The sequence below is a fragment of the Salvelinus alpinus genome, chromosome 10 (genome assembly GCF_045679555.1).
Source record: "Salvelinus alpinus chromosome 10, SLU_Salpinus.1, whole genome shotgun sequence".
NCBI classification, from domain to species: Eukaryota; Metazoa; Chordata; class Actinopteri; order Salmoniformes; family Salmonidae; genus Salvelinus; species Salvelinus alpinus.
The window spans coordinates 16,878,916-16,899,782 of NC_092095.1; the positions used below are offsets into that span (position 1 = coordinate 16,878,916).

Below are 20,867 nucleotides of genomic sequence, written 5' to 3' on the forward strand. Positions count from 1 at the left end.
AGACTCTGGGTTGAGGTCAGTGATAAAGTAATCTACAGTACTACTGCCAAGGGATGAGTTGTAGGTGTACCTACCATAGGAGTCTCCTCGAAGCCTACAATTGACTATGTACAGACCCAGCATGCAACAGAGCTGCAGCAGTTGTGACTCATTTTTGTTGGTTGTTTTGTCATAGTTGTATCTAGGGGGGCATATTTGGGAGGGAATGTTGTCACCTCCAGCTAGGTGTTTGTCCCCCAGTGTGCTGAGAGTGTCAGGTTCTTGTCCAGACTAGTACATGTCCCTGGGCCTGAACATTGTCGATCTCCCCTCTAGGATGGAGAAGCTGTCATCGTTAAAGTACGGGGATTATATAGGTAGCACACAGGAGGACATTTTGGTCCGCAGGTAGTATAACTTTTCATTACATTTCATTACATTTCATTATAGTACAACGGTTTAATTTGTCTAATCTTAGCAATTTCTTCTTAGCTAGCTACATACATTTAAATGTGATAGCTAGCTAGCTACATAGCTAGCTACATAGCCGTCTTTGTATCAAAGATAATTGTGTAGTCTAGAGCGATTTTCTAGGTTAGCTAGCCAGCTATTGTCGTTCTCTTAACGCAACGTAACGTAATCAACACTGCTAGCTAGCCAGCTAGCCCCCGAATAGCAGCACTGTAGATACTATTACACTCAACGGAACGACTTGATTAGTGTAGTGTCAACAACGCAGCCACTGCCAGCTAGCCTACAAAGTCAACAACTGCCAGCTAGCCTACAAAGTCAACAACGCAGCCACTGCCAGCTAGCCAACTTCAGCAGTACTGTATCATCTTAATCATTTTAGTCAATAAGATTCTTGCTACGTAAGCTTAACTTTCTGAACACTCGAGACGCGTAGTCCACTTGCCACTCCAATCTCCTTTGCATTAGCGTAGTCTCTTCTGTAGCCTGTCAACTATGTGTCTGTCGATCCCTGTTCTCTCCTCTCTGCACAGACCATACAAACGCTCCACACCGCGTGGCATCGGCCACCCTAATCTGGTGGTCCCAGCGCGCACGACCCACGTGGAGTTCCAGGTCTCCGGTAGCCTCTGGAACTGCCGATCTGCGGCCAACAAGGCAGAGTTCATCTCAGCCTATGCCTCCCTCCAGTCCCTCGACTTCCTGGCACTGACGGAAACATGGATCACCACAGATAACACTGCTACTCCTACTGCTCTCTCTTCGTCCGCCCACGTGTTCTCGCACACCCCGAGAGCTTCTGGTCAGCGGGGTGGTGGCACCGGGATCCTCATCTCTCCCAAGTGGTCATTCTCTCTTTCTCCCCTTACCCATCTGTCTATCGCCTCCTTTGAATTCCATGCTGTCACAGTTACCAGCCCTTTCAAGCTTAACATCCTTACCATTTATCGCCCTCCAGGTTCCCTCGGAGAGTTCATCAATGAGCTCGATGCCTTGATTAGCTCCTTTCCTGAGGACGGCTCACCTCTCACAGTTCTGGGCGACTTTAACCTCCCCACGTCTACCTTTGACTCATTCCTCTCTGCCTCCTTCTTTCCACTCCTCTCCTCTTTTGACCTCACCCTCTCACCTTCCCCCCCTACTCACAAGGCAGGCAATACGCTCGACCTCATCTTTACTAGATGCTGTTCTTCCACTAACCTCACTGCAACTCCCCTCCAAGTCTCCGACCACTACCTTGTATCCTTTTCCCTCTCGCTCTCATCCAACACTTCCCACACTGCCCCTACTCGGATGGTATCGCGCCGTCCCAACCTTCGCTCTCTCTCCCCCGCTACCCTCTCCTCTTCCATCCTATCATCTCTTCCCTCTGCTCAAACCTTCTCCAACCTATCTCCTGATTCTGCCTCCTCAACCCTCCTCTCCTCCCTTTCTGCATCCTTTGACTCTCTATGTCCCCTATCCTCCAGGCCGGCTCGGTCCTCCCCTCCCGCTCCGTGGCTCGACGACTCATTGCGAGCTCACAGAACAGGGCTCCGGGCAGCCGAGCGGAAATGGAGGAAAACTCGCCTCCCTGCGGACCTGGCATCCTTTCACTCCCTCCTCTCTACATTTTCCTCTTCTGTCTCTGCTGCTAAAGCCACTTTCTACCACTCTAAATTCCAAGCATCTGCCTCTAACCCCAGGAAGCTCTTTGCCACCTTCTCCTCCCTCCTGAATCCTCCTCCCCCTCCCCCCCCCTCCTCCCTCTCTGCAGATGACTTCGTCAACCATTTTGAAAAGAAGGTCGACGACATCCGATCCTCGTTTGCTAAGTCAAACGACACCGCTGGTTCTGCTCACACTGCCCCACCCTGTGCTCTGACCTCTTTCTCCCCTCTCTCTCCAGATGAAATCTCGCGTCTTGTGACGGCCGGCCGCCCAACAACCTGCCCGCTTGACCCTATCCCCTCCTCTCTTCTCCAGACCATTTCCGGAGACCTTCTCCCTTACCTCACCTCGCTCATCAACTCATCCCTGACCGCTGGCTACGTCCCTTCCGTCTTCAAGAGAGCGAGAGTTGCACCCCTTCTGAAAAAACCTACACTCGATCCCTCCGATGTCAACAACTACAGACCAGTATCCCTTCTTTCTTTTCTCTCCAAAACTCTTGAACGTGCCGTCCTTGGCCAGCTCTCCCGCTATCTCTCTCAGAATGACCTTCTTGATCCAAATCAGTCAGGTTTCAAGACTAGTCATTCAACTGAGACTGCTCTTCTCTGTATCACGGAGGCGCTCCGCACTGCTAAAGCTAACTCTCTCTCCTCTGCTCTCATCCTTCTAGACCTATCGGCTGCCTTCGATACTGTGAACCATCAGATCCTCCTCTCCACCCTCTCCGAGTTGGGCATCTCCGGCGCGGCCCACGCTTGGATTGCGTCCTACCTGACAGGTCGCTCCTACCAGGTGGCGTGGCGAGAATCTGTCTCCTCACCACGTGCTCTCACCACTGGTGTCCCCCAGGGCTCTGTTCTAGGCCCTCTCCTATTCTCGCTATACACCAAGTCACTTGGCTCTGTCATAACCTCACATGGTCTCTCCTATCATTGCTATGCAGACGACACACAACTAATCTTCTCCTTTCCCCCTTCTGATGACCAGGTGGCGAATCGCATCTCTGCATGTCTGGCAGACATATCAGTGTGGATGACGGATCACCACCTCAAGCTGAACCTCGGCAAGACGGAGCTGCTCTTCCTCCCGGGGAAGGACTGCCCGTTCCATGATCTCGCCATCACGGTTGACAACTCCATTGTGTCCTCCTCCCAGAGCGCTAAGAACCTTGGCGTGATCCTGGACAACACCCTGTCGTTCTCAACCAACATCAAGGCGGTGGCCCGTTCCTGTAGGTTCATGCTCTACAACATCCGCAGAGTACGACCCTGCCTCACACAGGAAGCGGCGCAGGTCCTAATCCAGGCACTTGTCATCTCCCGTCTGGATTACTGCAACTCGCTGTTGGCTGGGCTCCCTGCCTGTGCCATTAAACCCCTACAACTCATCCAGAACGCCGCAGCCCGTCTGGTGTTCAACCTTCCCAAGTTCTCTCACGTCACCCCGCTCCTCCGCTCTCTCCACTGGCTTCCAGTTGAAGCTCGCATCCGCTACAAGACCATGGTGCTTGCCTACGGAGCTGTGAGGGGAACGGCACCTCAGTACCTCCAGGCTCTGATCAGGCCCTACACCCAAACAAGGGCACTGCGTTCATCCACCTCTGGCCTGCTCGCCTCCCTACCACTGAGGAAGTACAGTTCCCGCTCAGCCCAGTCAAAACTGTTCGCTGCTCTGGCCCCCCAATGGTGGAACAAACTCCCTCACGACGCCAGGACAGCGGAGTCAATCACCACCTTCCGGAGACACCTGAAACCCCACCTCTTTAAGGAATACCTAGGATAGGATAAAGTAATCCTTCTCACTCCCCCCCCCCTTAAAAGATTTAGATGCACTATTGTAAAGTGGCCGTTCCACTGGATGTCATAAGGTGAATGCACCAATTTGTAAGTCGCTCTGGATAAGAGTGTCTGCTAAATGACTTAAATGTAAATGTAAATGTAAATTTTCTCTGTTGAGATCATTTTCTTTTTAATATCTGGCCAGATGTAAAATGTTCCTGTTTAGACAAATTTAATAGAGTGGGTTAGGTCTGCTCTATATTAGCATATCCCCTGAGTCCCTTCCCAGCTTCACTGGTAGTGTGGTGGATGGGACTACCAGCTCTCTGTAACCTAGAAGGCAACCAGTGGGTCCGTCTCCTTTATACCATGTTTCTTGTAGGATGATAATGTCTGTATTTCCTATTTGATTAAATCTGGGTTCCTGCTCTCTCTTTCTCTCTCTCAGAAGACAAGGTGTGGACTACAGTGGTAAATAATCTACCAGCCCAGACCTCAGTGACCGGGTCTAGCAGAGAGAGACGCACTGTGCTGCAACTCAACTACAGTGCCTCTATGGAACAGGTACACACACACACACACGCACACACACACACACGCACACGCACGCGCGCACACACACATACACACACACGCAACCGCACAGATTTCAATGGCTGTGCAAGTCTTTCATCCTACCCTACTCCCGTTTCTATTTTATTTGTGTGTGTGTGTGTGTGTGTGTGTGTGTGTGTGTGTGTGTGTGTGTGTGTGTGTGTGTGTGTGTGTGTGTGTGTGTGTGTGTGTGTGTGTGTGTGTGTGTGTGTGTGTGTGTGTGTGTGTGTGTGTGTGTGTGTGTGTGTGTGTGTGTGTGTGTGCGTGCGTGCGTGTGTTACAGGTCACAGCTATTACCACCAGTGCTGAACACTGTCAACAACAAGTGTCGTACGCCTGCCGCATGTCCCGACTGCTCAACACACCCGGTAAGAGAGTGTGTTCTTTTTTTCTTCTGCTACTTGGACACAGCTATCGGTCTCCACCTCTCTTCCCCGTTGGATCGTCACCCCTGTAGACAACACGCTAATTAACGTCTAATTATACTATCCATCTTTCTGTGCTTTAATGTTTGACGAACAAAACTTTTCTTCAAGGTTGCTTCAGTTTTCCTCTTTTCCGAAGAGGAATTCCAAGATTAAAATATTCACTCATGTAATTAAATATTCACTTATGTAATTAAATATTCACTTATGTAATTAAATATGCTCAAGGCCCTGTCTGTCTCTGACTTTGTTATTTAAGGTAGAGTCCAGCCGATGCTGAGGACATCAATGACATTAGCGAGACTCACTCACTCACTCACTCACTCACTCACTCACTCACTCACTCACTCACTCACTCACTCACTCACTCACTCACTCACTCACTCACTCACTCACTCACTCACTCACTCACTCACTCACTCACTCACTCACTCTCTCTCTCTCTCTCTCTCTCTCTCTCTCTCTCTCTCTCTCTCTCTCTCTCTCTCTCTCTCTCTCTCTCTCTCTCTCTCTCTCTCTCTCTCTCTCTCTCTCTCTCTCTCTCTCTCTCTCTCTCTCTCAATTCAATTCAATTCAATTGACTTTATTGACATGGCAAGTTATTATTACTTACATTGTCAAAGTATACATATCGAAAAATTTAAATAAAATATATATGTATATATATACACAAAATATATATATATTTATATATAAATAAATGGTGGGACTAACAGTAATAATAATAGTAGTAGTGGACATGGGATTACCATTAATAACAGCTACAACAACAATATTAATCAGAACAACAATACATTAAAGCAACAGTAGTAGACCAGTGTCAACATGACTGAGAAGACACATGACCTGGTACGAAAGACAAAACAAAACTAAGCTAAATGGGAAATATTATCAACATTACTTTGCATTTTTCACTGGCTGTCCCTCAGGCTGTGGCAGGAGGACACATATTTGGCTGCCAAAACTGCACATTTTGGCTTTTCACCCAACAAATATTTGAATTTTTCTTCATCTTTTATAGTTTCAAATTCTTTGTATTGAATTATAATTTTGGGAAAGAAATATGCTCTTAGGTCTGAGTATTTGTCACAGTGTAGTAGGAAATGCACTTCTGTCTCTACCTCTCCCCTGGAGCAGAGTGAGCACAGCCTGTCCTCCCTGGGCAGCCAGGTTTGTCTGTGACGACCGGTCTCTATAGCCAGACTGTGCTCACTGAGTCTGTACCTAGTCAATGTTTTCCTCAGTTTTCTATCAGTCACAGTGGTCAGATAGTCTGCCACCATGTACTGTCTGTTTAGAGCCAAATAGCATTGAAGTTTACTTTGATTTTTTGTGGTGTCTTTCCAATAGGTTATATATTTTTCTTTTTGTTTTGTGATGATTTGGTTGGGCCAGATTTTCTGAGGGCTGTCCCGAGGCTCTATGGGGTTGGTTTGGGTTGGTGAACTGAGCCTCAGAACCAGCTGGCTGAGGGGACTCTTCTCTGGTTTCATCTCTTGACATTGTAGAGCTGTGTGATGGAATGTTTTAGGGTCACTTGTTTTTAGATGGTTGTAAAATTTGATGGCTCTTTTTTCTATTCGAATGAGGAGGGGATATTGGCCCAATTCTGCCCTACATGCGTTATTTGGAGTTTTTCTTTGTACTTGCAATACAGTCTTGCAAAACTCTGCATGCAATACTTCAATTGGATGTTTGTCCCATTTAGTAAATTCATTATTAGAGAGCGGACCCCATACTTCACTGCCATATAGAGCAATTGGTTCTATAACTGATTGAAAAATTTTGAGCCAGATTCTAATTGGAATTTCAATTTTGATGTTCCTTTTAATGGCATAGAATGCTCTTCTTGCTTTGTCTCTCAGCTCATTCACAGCCATGTGAAAGCTACCTGTGTTGCTGATATTTAGTCCTAGATATGTGTAGTTTTTGGTGTGTTCTAATAGAACTGTGTCCAAATAGAATTTATATTTGTCATCCTTATTTCCGGACCTTTTTTGGAATATCATTATATTTGTTTTTTTTAGGTTAACGGTCAGAGCCCAAGTCTGACAGAACCTGTGAAGATGATCTAGGTGTTGCTGTAACCCCTCTTTAGTGGGAGACAGCAGCACCAGGTCATCTGCGTACAGCAGACACTTGATTTCAGTGTTGTGTAGGGTGATACCAGGTGCTGTCGATTCTTCTAATGTTTTTGCCAATTCATTCATGTAGATGTTAAATAATGTTGGACTTATTGGGCAGCCCTGTTTCACTCCCCGCCCCTGAGAGAAGAAGTCTGTTTGCTTGTTGCCAATTTTAACCGCACATTTGTTTTTAGTGTACATTGATTTAATAAAATCATATGTTTTCCCTCCAATACCACTTTCTATTAGTTTATAAAAAAGACCTTCGTGCCAAATTGAATCAAATGCTTTCTTGAAATCTACAAAACACGAGTAGATTTTGCCTTTGTTTTGGTTAACTTGTTTATCAATTAGAGTGTGGAGGGTGTAAATGTGGTCTGTTGTACGATAATTTTTTAGAAATCCAATCTGGCTTCTGCTCAGGACGTTGTGTTCGTCAAGGAAATGATGTAGTCTGCTATTTATAATACTGCAGAGAATTTTCCCCAAGTTGCTGTTAACGCATATTCCTCTGTAATTATTTGGGTCAAATTTGTCTCCATTTTTATAGATTGGTGTGATCAGTCCCTGGTTCCAAATATCGGGGAAAATACCTGCAGTGAGGATAATGTTGAAGAGTTTGAGTATAGCCAATTTGAATTTGTGGTCTGTATATTTGATCATTTCATTTAAAATCCCATCAGCACCACAGGCCTTTTTGGGTTGGAGATTGCATATTTTTTCCAATAATTCTTCTTCTGTAATTGGGGTATCCACAGGATTCTGATAGTCTTTGACTGCTAATTCAAGGATTTGTAATTTTTCTTGTATATATTTTTGTTCTGGGCTCTTTGTTATATTGCTGTAGAGGTTTGCAAAGTGATTTCTCCACATATCCCCATTTTGGATAGCCAACTCCTCATGATGAGGTTTGTTTAATTTATTCCAATTCTCCCAGAAGTGGTTTGATTCTATGGATTCCTCAATTCCATCCAGCTGATTTCTAATGTGCTGTTCCTTTTTTGTTCTTAGGGTGCGTTTGTATTGCTTCAGTGTTTCCCCATATTGAAGGCGTATATTTTTGTTGTCTGGTTCTCTGTGTTTTTGATTAGATATATTTCTCAATGACTTTCTTAGATTTTTGCAATCATTATCAAACCATTTTTCATTATCTGTTATTTTTGGTTTGCTCTTATGTTTCTTTAGATTAGCCAAGGAGGCTAATTTGTCAAATATAAAGTTTATGTTCCTAACGGCCAAATTTACACCTTCATTGCTGAAGGAGAATGTTAAGGCTAAAAAGTTGTCCAGGAGAGATTGTATTTTTTGGCTACTAATTGCTTTTTGGTAGATGTCTGTACTGTTTGCACTCCATCTATAGGCTTGTTTAGTACCATGTAATTTATTGGGCCATGATGCTTCATGGTTGGGTTCTGCTCTTCTCAGATACACTGTGATTTTACTGTGGTCTGAGAGAGGTGTTTGTGGGCTGACTGTGAAGGCTCTGAGAGACTCTGGGTTTAGGTCGGTGAGGAAGTAGTCTACAGTGCTGCTGCCAAGGGATGAGCTGTAGGTGTACCTACCAAAAGAGTCTCCTCTCAGCCTGCCATTGACTATGTACAGACCCAGTGTTCGACAGAGCCTCAGGAGCTGTAATCCATTTTTGTTTTTCACTTTGTCATAGTTGTTTCTGTGGGGGTATGTGGGGAGGGAAAGGTTATTGCTTCCTGGTAGGTGTTTATCCCCATGACTGTTAATAGTGTCTTGTTCTTCTGCTATTCTAGCATTCAGGTCTCCACAGACCAGTACGTTGCCTTGGTCCTGAAAGTGACTAATCTCTCCCTCTAGAATGGAGAAGCTCTCTTCGTTGAAGTAGGGTGACTCTGAGGGGGGAATGTATGTGGCACAGAGGAAGACGTTTTTATCTGTCAAGATAGCCTCCTTGTTGATTTTTAACCAGATAAAGAATTCTCCTGTTTTGATCAATTCGATTGAATTAATTAGTTCAGATTTATACCATATTAGCATTCCCCCTGAGTCTCTGCCCTGTTTGATTCCTTTTAATTTAGTGGATGGTATGATTATCTCCCTATAACCTAGTGGACAGCCAGTGGAAACATCACCTCTGCACCATGTTTCCTGTAGTACTAAAATATCAACATCATCAATTTCTTTCAGGAAGTCTGGGTTTCTGCTCTTTAGCCCAAAAGCAGAGGACTTCAATCCTTGTATATTCCAACATGCAACGTAAAAAGACTTCATAACTTTTTTTTTTCTCTTTTCTTTACCTTTCAAAATGAGACAAACACTCACAATCCAAGAAGAACCATTAAAATAGGATTTTTCAATTAAAGTAAACTCTTATTTTGCAAATGTGATTTGTTTATCATTTAGATAGAATTTGTGTCATGCCACTTGGGTGGATGTAGTGTGAGAATGGTGGAGTTCTTGTGCTCATCTTACCATGACCCTCGGCCCATCACATGTGAGCATAGTAGACTCAGCATTTGTTTAATGTCACTCATTTGGTTGGTGGGGGCTGGGCCAGTTGCTCCTCTCACAGCCTGTGCGTAGCTCTGCCTGCTGGGCTGTGGCTCCTCCAGGTGTGGGTCTGCGGTGGGGAGGAGGGGGGTGGTAGGCCTCATCTGGGTGGCTCTGAAGCTGGGCTGGGGTGGTCTGTGCTGCGCTGGCTGTGGTGGGCATTGAGGTTGGTGGTGCTGTGGTCGTGGCTGGGGGGTCCAGGGTGCTGGTCCGGGATGTTGTCTCGGTGATCTCGGCGGGGTGGAGATTGCTCCGCTGTTCCTGGGTGGAGAGTTCGGGCTGCGGTTTAAAGCGACGTCCTTGAGAGTCTTGGCAAGGATGGGGACTGTCTCCCTGTACAGGTGAACATGGTCATAGAGACAGTCCAGATCGAGGGTGGGATGGTGGGCCAGGTGTACATTTGGTCGCAGGGCACAGTCCCGGGATAGGCTGGCGTTTATTCTTTGAATTGTGGCAGGGTGGAAGTCCCTCCTCTGTAGAAGGGTTGACACTATGATTCTTGAGTTGGGGAAGATTGCGGAGGCCTTCTCAATCACTCCCCGTAGTGAAGTCGCCACCCTCTCCTGCTGAGCACGCAGGTCGTTGCTTCCGGTATGTATGATTATGTGGCTTGGCGACCCGAGATGGTTCTTATCAAGCAGCTCCATGGCACTTTGCGTTGTTGGGCACCACACCTTTCTCGTTTTGTGTCTAGGGAAAAGTTTCTTCTCCTGAACATACTTCCCATTTGAGTCCATTAACAGGACGATGTCAGCCAGTGTTTCTTCTGGACTGGGGGGGGCAGAGGGGGGGCTGGTGGGTGTTGGAGCTGGGGTGTGGCTGGTCTGTGTGGGTGCCACTGTCAGTGGGAGGCTGTTCTGTGGGTTGGGGAGGAGGGGTGCAGCAGCCAGGGCTGGGGAAGTCTGGCCGGTTGAGCTGGGCTCCTCTGCTGTGTGAGGGCAGGTCATAGGGTGGTGATCTATCTGCTCCTGCAGCCTGTCCTCTGCTCTCTTTCTCTCCTGCAGCTCCTCTCTTAGTGCGGTCAGCTCCTTATTGCTGCTCTGCCTGTCTTTTTGGAGCTCTCTCACCTCCTTTGTTAGATCAGCCAGCTCTCTCTTGAGTCCGTCTCTCTCCTGCTGAACCTCTTTCAGCTGTGTTGCAAAGCTGCTGTCCTGCTCTGTCCTCACCTTGGTTAGGAGCTCCTCTAAGGTGTGGTTGTCTGGTTGCTGTTTGCTCACGCTCTCCCTGAGCAGGACCACCTCCCCCTCCAGTTTGGTGAACTCATCCCTCATGGCAGCCATGGTGGTGAGGAGGGCCTGAGCCTGCTCTGCACTGAGGGGGTCGCTCTCCTCTTGGGGCGTGTCCTCCACTATGGTGGGAAGAGAGGTGCTGGATGTGCCTTGTTGGGTGGGGAGGGTAAGGGTGAGGGTGGTGCTGGGGGAGTTTGTCTTGTGGGAGGGCATGTCACTGGTGGTGTCCTTCTCTCTCTCCGCTCTCTCCTTAATGGTCTGAAAGTCTGTTTCAAACAGCCTGATGTTACCTTGCACCATGACAGTCCCAGTCTTGTAGAGGTTGATTGTTATCATGGTGCTGTCAGGGTCGTCTGTCTCTTTGATTTTCAGCTTCCACCCATTACAGATTCCCTCTTTCTTTATGCATGGGTAGTGAGAGCAGACTGCTGAGCGCCATGCATTTGGCTGGTCAGTGAGGAAGATGAGATTACTCACGTCACCGTTTTTGTAGAGGTCTGCAAAAAGGGTTTCTGGCCTCTCCTCTAGTAGTTTCTGTTTGAAAGCTTTCCTCATTGTGTCATTTTTGGCCTTTTTTGGGTAGAGAATGGATTCTGCGCTGAGGGGGAGTGGGGACATGGTGTCTGTGCGCTCTGCTACTACCGCTACTGCTGCGCTGTTCTGCTGCCCCGTTGCCATGGCAACCGATTTGTTCTTCTGCTGTTCGCGCTACTTTCAAAAAACAGCAAATATAGTGAAAAATCCTCACACAAAAGACTGAAGATATGTTTACAGTTAGTCCGTGCTCCTTTTTGGTTTACTCACTCAGTTTGGTCGTTTGATGTAGTTGTATTAACTGACCTTGTTAGGTTTGTTCTAGCTCGTTTCTTATGGCTAGCTTGTTAGTCTGCTGGCTGGGTCTTTGTTGTGTAGCTAGCTAGCTAGACTCAAGACTTCTTAACTTGAGGCGCAAAGTTACTTTTTTTTCTATTCTGAATGTATAGAGTTGTTGTTCATCACTTCTTGTCTGGAATTCTTCTTCGATTAGAGTGTTTGTCTCATTCTAAAAACCTAAAAAATCTAATATATCAGGAGCTCATGTTGAGCATGACTCTCTCTCTCTCTGTCTCTCTGTCTCGCTCTCTCTCTCTCTCTCTCTCTCTCTCTCTCTCTCTCTCTCTCTCTCTCTCTCTCTCTCTCTCTCTCTCTCTCTCTCTCTCTCTAACTCTCTCTCTCTCTCTCTCTCTCTCTCTCTCTCTCTCTCTCTCTCTCTCTCTCTCTCTCTCTCTCTCTATCTCTCTGTCTCTGTCTCTCTGCTCTCTCTCTCTCTCTCTCTCTCTCTCTCTCTCTCTCTCTCTCTCTCTCTCTCTCTCTCTCTCTCTCTCTCTCTCTCTCTCTCTCTCTCTCTCTCTCTCTCTCTCTCTCTCTCTCTCTCTCTCTCTCTCTCTCTCTCTCTCTCTCTCTCTCTCTCTCTCTCTCTCTCTCTCTCTCTCTCTCTCTCTCTCTCTCTCTCTCTCTCTCTCTCTCTCTCTCTCTCTCTCTCTCTCTCTCTCTCTCTCTCTCTCTCTCTCTCTCTCTCTCTCTCTCTCTCTCTCTCTCTCTCTCTCTCTCTCTCTCTCTCTCTCTCTCTCTCTCTCTCTCTCTCTCTCTAACTCTCTCTCTCTCTCTCTCTCTCTCTCTCTCTCTCTCTCTCTCTCTCTCTCTCTCTCTCTCTCTCTAACTCTCTCTAACTCTCTCTCTCTCTGCTCCCTCTCTCTCTCTGCTCTCTGTGCTCTGTGCTCTCTCTCTCTCTCTCTCTCTCTCTCTCTCTCTCTCTCTCTCTCTCTCTCTCTCTCTCTCTCTCTCTCTCTCTCTCTCTCTCTCTCTCTCTCTCTCTCTCTCTCTCTCTCTCTCTCTCTCTCTCTCTCTCTCTCTCTCTCTCTCTCTCTCTCTCTCTCTCTCTAACTCTCTCTCTCTCTCTCTCTCTCTCTGCTCCCTCTCTCTCTCTGCTCTCTGTGCTCTGTGCTCTCTCTCTCTCTCTCTCTCTCTCTCTCTCTCTCTCTCTCTCTCTCTCTCTCCCTCTCTCCCTCTGTCCCTGCTCTCTCTCTGCTTTCTATCTCCTCTCTCTCTCTCTCTCTCTCTCAGTTTAACCAATGATCAAGGTTGCTGTACCATTCAGTTGAGTTTGGATTGAAAATTGAAAATATGAGATGGGATTTTGTGTTAGGGTTTCTGCTGGGTTCTAAAGTATGTCATTCCAGAGAGGTACGTTTGTGTGAATAGTAATGCTGCCAAGAAGAGCAGTGAGAAGCTGAATAATGTAGACAGGGGAAGGTAAGAGACATGATAATATAGACAGGGGCAGGTAAGAGACATGATAATATAGACAGGGGAATGTAAGAGATAATGATAATAAAGACAGGGGAAGGTAAGAGACATGATAATATAGACAGGGGAAGGTAAGAGATAGAATAATATAGACAGGGGAAGGTAAGAGACATGATAATATAGACAGGGGAAGGTAAGAGATAGAATAATATAGACATGGGAAGGTAAGAGACATGATAATATAGACAGGGGAAGGTAAGAGATAATGATAATATAGACAGGGGAAGGTAAGAGACATGATAATATAGACAGGGGAAGGTAAGAGACATGATAATATAGACAGGAGAAGGTAAGAGACATGATAATATACATAGGGGAAGGTAAGAGACATGATAATATAGACAGGGAAGGTAAGAGACAGAATAATATAGACAGGGGAAGGTAAGAGACATGATAATATACATAGGGGAAGGTATGAGATAGAAGAATATAGACAGGGGAAGGTAAGAGACATGATAATATAGACAGGAGAAGGTAAGAGACATGATAATATACATAGGGGAAGGTAAGAGACATGATAATATAGACAGGGAAGGTAAGAGACAGAATAATATAGACAGGGGAAGGTAAGAGACATGATAATATAGAGAGGAGAAGGTAAGAGACAGAATAATATAGACAGGGGAAGGTAAGAGACAGAATAATATAGACGGGGAAGGTAAGAGGAGGAATAATATAGACAGGGGAAGGTAAGAGACATGATAATATAGACAGGGGAAGGTAAGAGACATGATAATATAGACAGGGGAAGGTAAGAGACATGATAATATAGACGGGGAAGGTAAGAGATAGAATAATATAGACAGGGGAAGGTAAGAGATATGATAATATAGACAGGGGAAGGTAAGAGATAGAATAATATAGACAGGGGAAGGTAAGAGACATGATAATATAGACCGGGGAAGGTAAGAGACATGATAATATAGACAGGGGAAGGTAAGAGACATGATAATATAGACCGGGGAAGGTAAGAGACATGATAATATAGACAGGGGAAGGTAAGAGACATGATAATATAGATAGGGGAAGGTAAGAGTCAGAATAATATAGACAGGGGAAGGTAAGAGATATGATAATATAGACCGGGGAAGGTAAGAGACATGATAATATAGACGGGGAAGGTAAGAGGAGGAATAATATAGACAGGGGAAGGTAAGAGACATGATAATATAGACAGGGGAAGGTAAGAGACATGATAATATAGACAGGGGAAGGTAAGAGACAAAATAATATAGACAGGGGAAGGTAAGAGACAGAATAATATAGACAGGGGAAGGTAAGAGGAGGAATAATATAGACAGGGGAAGGTAAGAGACATGATAATATAGACGGGGAAGGTAAGAGACATGATAATATAGACGGGGAAGGTAAGAGGAGGAATAATATAGACAGGGGAAGGTAAGAGACATGATAATATAGACAGGGGAAGGTAAGAGACATGATAATATAGACAGGGGAAGGTAAGAGACAAAATAATATAGACAGGGGAAGGTAAGAGACAGAATAATATAGACAGGGGAAGGTAAGAGGAGGAATAATATAGACAGGGGAAGGTAAGAGACATGATAATATAGACGGGGAAGGTAAGAGATAGAATAATATAGACAGGGGAAGGTAAGAGATATGATAATATAGACAGGGGACGGTAAGAGATAGAATAATATAGACAGGGGAAGGTAAGAGACATGATAATATAGACCGGGGAAGGTAAGAGACATGATAATATAGACAGGGGAAGGTAAGAGACATGATAATATAGACCGGGGAAGGTAAGAGACATGATAATATAGACAGGGGAAGGTAAGAGACATGATAATATAGATAGGGGAAGGTAAGAGTCAGAATAATATAGACAGGGGAAGGTAAGAGATATGATAATATAGACCGGGGAAGGTAAGAGACATGATAATATAGACCGGGGAAGGTAAGAGACAGAATAATATAGACAGGGGAAGGTAAGAGATATGATAATATAGACAGGGGAAGGTAAGAGATAGAATAATATAGACAGGGGAAGGTAAGAGACATGATAATATAGACCGGGGAAGGTAAGAGACATGATAATATAGACAGGGGAAGGTAAGAGACATGATAATATAGACCGGGGAAGGTAAGAGACATGATAATATAGACAGGGGAAGGTAAGAGATAGAATAATATAGACAGGGGAAGGTAAGAGACACAATAATATAGACGGGGAAGGTAAGAGACAGAATAATATAGACAGGGGAAGGTAAGAGACATGATAATATAGACGGGGAAGGTAAGAGATAGAATAATATAGACAGGGGAAAGTAAGAGACATGATAATATAGACAGGGGAAGGTAAGAGACACAATAATATAGACGGGGAAGGTAAGAGACAGAATAATATAGGCAGGGGAAGGTAAGAGACATGATAATATAGACGGGGAAGGTAAGAGGAGGAATAATATAGACAGGGGAAGGTAAGAGACATGATAATATAGACAGGGGAAGGTAAGAGACATGATAATATAGACAGGAGAAGGTAAGAGACATGATAATATAGACGGGGGAAGGTAAGAGATAGAATAATATAGACAGGGGAAGGTAAGAGACATGATAATATAGACAGGGGAAGGTAAGAGACATGATAATATAGACAGGGGAAGGTAAGAGACATGATAATATAGACAGGAGAAGGTAAGAGATAGAATAATGTAGACAGGGGAAGGTAAGAGATAGAATAATATAGACAGGGGAAGGTAAGAGACATGATAATATAGACAGGGAAAGGTAAGAGATAGAATAATATAGACAGGGGAAGGTAAGAGACATGATAATATAGACAGGGGAAGGTAAGAGATAGAATAATATAGACAGGGGAAGGTAAGAGACATGATAATATAGACAGGGGAAGGTAAGAGACATGATAATATAGACAGGGGAAGGTAAGAGACATGATAATATAGACAGGGGAAGGTAAGAGATAGAATAATATAGACAGGGGAAGGTAAGAGACATGATAATATAGACAGGGGAAGGTAAGAGACATGATAATATAGACAGGGGAAGGTAAGAGACATGATAATATAGACAGGGGAAGGTAAGAGATAGAATAATATAGACAGGGGAAAGTAAGAGACATGATAATATAGACAGGGGAAGGTAAGAGACATGATAATATAGACAGGGAAAGGTAAGAGATAGAATAATATAGACAGGGGAAGGTAAGAGATAGAATAATATAGACAGGGGAAGGTAAGAGACATGATAATATAGACAGGGGAAGGTAAGAGACATGATAATATAGACAGGGGAAGGTAAGAGACATGATAATATAAACAGGGGAAGGTAAGAGACATGATAATATAGACAGGGAAAGGTAAGAGACATGATAATATAGACAGGGGAAGGTAAGAGACATGATAATATAGACAGGGGAAGGTAAGAGACATGATAATATAGACAGGGGAAGGTAAGAGACATGATAATATAAACAGGGGAAGGTAAGAGACATGATAATATAAACAGGGAAAGGTAAGAGATAGAATAATATAGACAGGGGAAGGTAAGAGACACAATAATATAGACAGGGGAAGGTAAGAAACACAATAATATAGACAGGGGAAGGTAAGAGACAGAATAATATAGAGAGGGGAAGGTAAGAGGTGGGATAATATAGACAGGGGAAGGTAAGAGACATGATAATATAGACAGGGGAAGGTAAGAGATAATGATAATATAGACAGGGGAAGGTAAGAGACAGAATTGATGAATACATTCTCTGTCAGAATCCAGGGATCTAGAGAGCAGAGGCTGTGGCTAGAGAGAGGAGGAAGAGATCTGGCCATAACATGTTGATCATCTCACTGGCCTTTTGTTTTCTGACCTATTACATTGGTGTACTAGTTTTGGTTTGATCGTTTTTATAGTTGTCTTTTCACAGATGCCAGAAAGAAAGCTACGTTATAAAGAGATTGTTCCCATATTTTTATGTCTGTATTGTCATTTGAGTATATACAGTAACTGTACCACTGTGTGAACAGAGTGGTTTTGTGCCTTGTGGAGTGGAAAATAGCATGCAGTCTCTCACACACAAGAATATGATTGTGAAATGCTACTGTGTCATTTACAATGGGTTCTGGCTGGGTGTGTGGTGATGTTTTATATCGTTGCTTCCACCAATACAGTTCCTACCATTCCTCTACAATAGGTTTTGATGTGGACTACAGAGCTAAGCTTTTTCACTTGTTTAAAACAACCTCTGTGGAGATTCAAGGGTAGAAGACGGTGTGTGTGTGTGTGTGTGTGTCTGTGTGTATGTGTGTGTGTGTGTGTGTGTGTGTGTGTGTGTGTGTGTGTGTGTGTGTGTGTGTGTGTGTGTGCGTGCGTGCGTGCGTGCGTGTGTGTGTGTGTGTGTGTGTGTTCATATGTAAATTAATGTTTGTGTGTTAGTGTGCATGTGTGTTAGTGTGCGTGTGTGTGTGTGTTAGTGTGTGTGTTAGTGTGTGTGTTAGTGTGCGTGTGTGTTAGTGTGCGTGTGTGTGTTAGTGTGTGTGTGTGTGTGTTAGGGTTAGTGTGTGTTAGTGTGTGTGTGTGTGTGTGTGTGTGTGTGTGTGTGTGTGTGTGTGTGTGTGTGTGTGTGTGTGTGTGTGTGTGTGTGTGTGTGTGTGTGTGTGTGTGTGTGTGTGTGTGTGTGTGTGTGTTTGTGTGTTAGTGTGTGTGTGTGTTAGTGTGCGTGTGTGTTAGTGTGCGTGTGTGTTAGTGTGCGTGTGTGTTAGTGTGTTTGTGTGTGTTAGTGTGTGTGTGTGTTAGTGTGTTTGTGTGTGTGTTAGTGTGCGTGTGTGTTAGTGTGTTTGTGTGTGTTAGTGTGTGTGTGTGTGTTAGTGTGTTTGTGTGTGTGTTAGTGTGAGTGTGTGTTAGTGTGTGTGTGTGTGTTAGTGTGAGTGTGTGTTAGTGTGTTTGTGTGTGTGTTAGTGTGCGTTTGTGTTAGTGTGTGTGTGTGTGTGTGTGTGTGTGTGTGTGTGTGTGTGTGTGTGTGTGTGTGTGTGTGTGTGTGTGTGTGTGTGTGTGTGTGTGTGTGTGTGTGTGTGTGTGTGTGTTAGTGTGCGTGTGTGTTAGTGTGCGTGTGTGTTAGTGTGAGTGTGTGTTAGTGTGTGTGTGTGTGTGTGTGTGCGTGTGTGTTAGTGTGTGTGTGTGTGCGTGTGTGTTAGTGTGTGTTAGTGTGTGTGTGTTAGTGTGCGTGTGTGTTAGTGTGCGTGTGTGTTAGTGTGAGTGTGTGTTAGTGTGTGTGTCTTTGTGTTAGTGTGCGTGTGTGTGTGTCGAGGCAATACTCTGCTCCTGCTGTTATATCTCTCTACAGGGTGCTGAGGCTCAATGCTTTACTGAATACCTCCTTACTCCTTCATCCATATCAGTTATGGAATTATCATATCACACACACATACACACCTACAGAGACTCGTTCATCCATCAGTTGTGAAATTATCAGCATCCAGATTATGGGAGGCTGGCGCTGTCTGTGGGGGCTACAGACTCAATTTACACTCACAGCATGACCTGTGTGTGTGTGTGTGTGTGTGTGTGAATGTGTGTGTGTGTGTGTGTGTGTGTGTGTGTGTGTGTGTGTGTGTGTGTGTGTGTGTGTGTGTGTGTGTGTGTGTGTGTGTGTGTGTGTGTGTGTGTGTGTGTGTGTGTGTGTGTGTGTGTGTGTGTGTGTGCAAATCTGTGTGCAAATCTGTGTGTGAGGTGCAAAGCCATTTCCATCTGAGGTGGGAGAGGTTGAAAGGAGGTGAAATATCGCTCTCCCTCTCTTCCTCCCAGCGGTTAGTGCCGGTCGCTAGCTGGGTTAGCCTCAGTGGAGCTCCAGGGATGAGGAGGCTGGCAGGGCAGACAATCATGCCCACCCTGTCTCCCCCAAGGCCCCATACTTCATCTCAATAAGCCCCTGTCTCCTCTGCTTCTGAAGGAGTAAGGGAAAATAAAGAGAAGAGAGGAGTGGGTGGGGGTGAATCTCTGTGTGCAGCATAGAGAATAAGACTAAATATACTTTGGTGTTTTTGGATCGTCTTTATTTAGATTTATAATTATCTGAGAACCACATTTTAATCATGTTGTTTTCCTAGCAGTGTTAAGACAAAACTGGACCAGACTGCAGTTCTATAGTTAATAAATACTGATGGGAGGTTGGTTGCTGATGGGGTTGCTAAAGTCATGCTGTCAATCTGAACATTGTGTGTGTGTGTGTGTGTGTGTGTGTGTGTGTGTGTGTGTGTGTGTGTGTGTGTGTGTGTGTGTGTGTGTGTGTGTGTGTGTGTGTGTGTGTGTGTGTGTGTGTGTGTGTGTGTGTGTGTGTGTGTGTGTGTGTGTGTGTGGTGCATGGCCAAGAGTGTGTGTGAGTACCTTCTTACCGCAATAGATCCGCACACGGATCATAGAATTACATATAGAACACATTGATCATAGAATTACATATAGAACACACGGATCATAGAATTACATATAGAACACATTGATCATAGAATTACATATAGAACACATGGATCATAGAATTACATATAGAACACATTGATCATAGAATTACATATAGAACACATTGATCATAGAATTACATATAGAACACATTGATCATAGAATTACATATAGAACACATTGATCATAGAATTACATATAGAACACATTGATCATAGAATTACATATAGAACACATTGATCATAGAATTACATATAGAACACATTGATCATAGAATTACATATAGAACACACGGATCATAGAATTACATATAGAACATACGGATCATAGAATTACATATAGAACACACGGATCATAGAATTACATATAGAACACATGGATCATAGAATTACATATAGAACATATGGATCATAGAATTTTTCTGAGTAACTCCTCAGAACATTAAAGAGCATTCTTCCATTCTATACAATATATAGTCAATACACAATGTAACAGCTGGTACATGGTGTACATCACGTACAGGGTGATGACCCCGCCTTAGACTAGAGAGAGAGAAGTGGAATGGAGGTAGAGAGAGGGGGAGGGAGAGAAAGGGAAAGGGATAGAGAGAGTGTGTAAGTGTTGGGGTGGAGACTGTACTGTAACCTTGGTAACCTCTCTCCATACATCCAGAGATACAGTTGTGTATGAGTCAGTGAACTCTGGTAGTGCTGCTGAAAAGACGTATTGATTGGGTTGCATCATGTTGTACAACATATTCTGTCCTATCTCTTGACCCTTTTCACCCTTCTCCTCATCTCTCTCTCTCTCATCCCTCTCTCTCTCTGTCTCTCTCTCTCATCCCTCCCTCTCTCTCTATTCAATTCAATTCAATTCAAGGGGCTTTATTGGCATGGGAAACATGTGTTAACATTGCCAAAGCAAGTGAGGTAGGTAATATACAAAAGTCAAATAAACAATAAAAATGAACAGTAAACATTACACATACAGAAGTTTCAAAACAATAAAGACATTACAAATGTCATATTATATATATGCAGTGTTGTAACAATGTACAAATGGTTAAAGCACACAAGTTAAAATAAATAAACATAAATCTCTCTCTCTCTCTCTCTCTCTCTCTCTCTCTCTCTCTCTCTCTCTCTCTCTCTCTCTCTCTCTCTCTCTCTCTCTCTCTCTCTCTCTCTCTCTCTCTCTCTTTCTCCTTCCCTCCCCTCACCTCTCTCTCTCTCTCTCTCTTTCTCCTTCCCTCCCCTCCCCTCTCTCTCTCACTCTCTCTCTTTCTCCTTCCCTCCCACCCCTATCTCTCTC

At 44.4% G+C, this 20,867-nt stretch overlaps 1 protein-coding gene across 1 annotated transcript in view; it reads left to right on the forward strand.

Annotated features, from left to right (window-relative positions):
* Positions 1-20,867, forward strand: part of LOC139531575 (contactin-associated protein-like 2) — a 314,450-nt gene that overhangs the window by 213,311 nt on the left and 80,272 nt on the right. The window contains exons 14-15 of the mRNA XM_071328143.1: positions 4,330-4,445; positions 4,759-4,843. Of these exons, the coding sequence (XP_071184244.1) occupies positions 4,330-4,445; positions 4,759-4,843 (201 nt within the window). The remainder of the gene's footprint in view (positions 1-4,329; positions 4,446-4,758; positions 4,844-20,867) is intronic.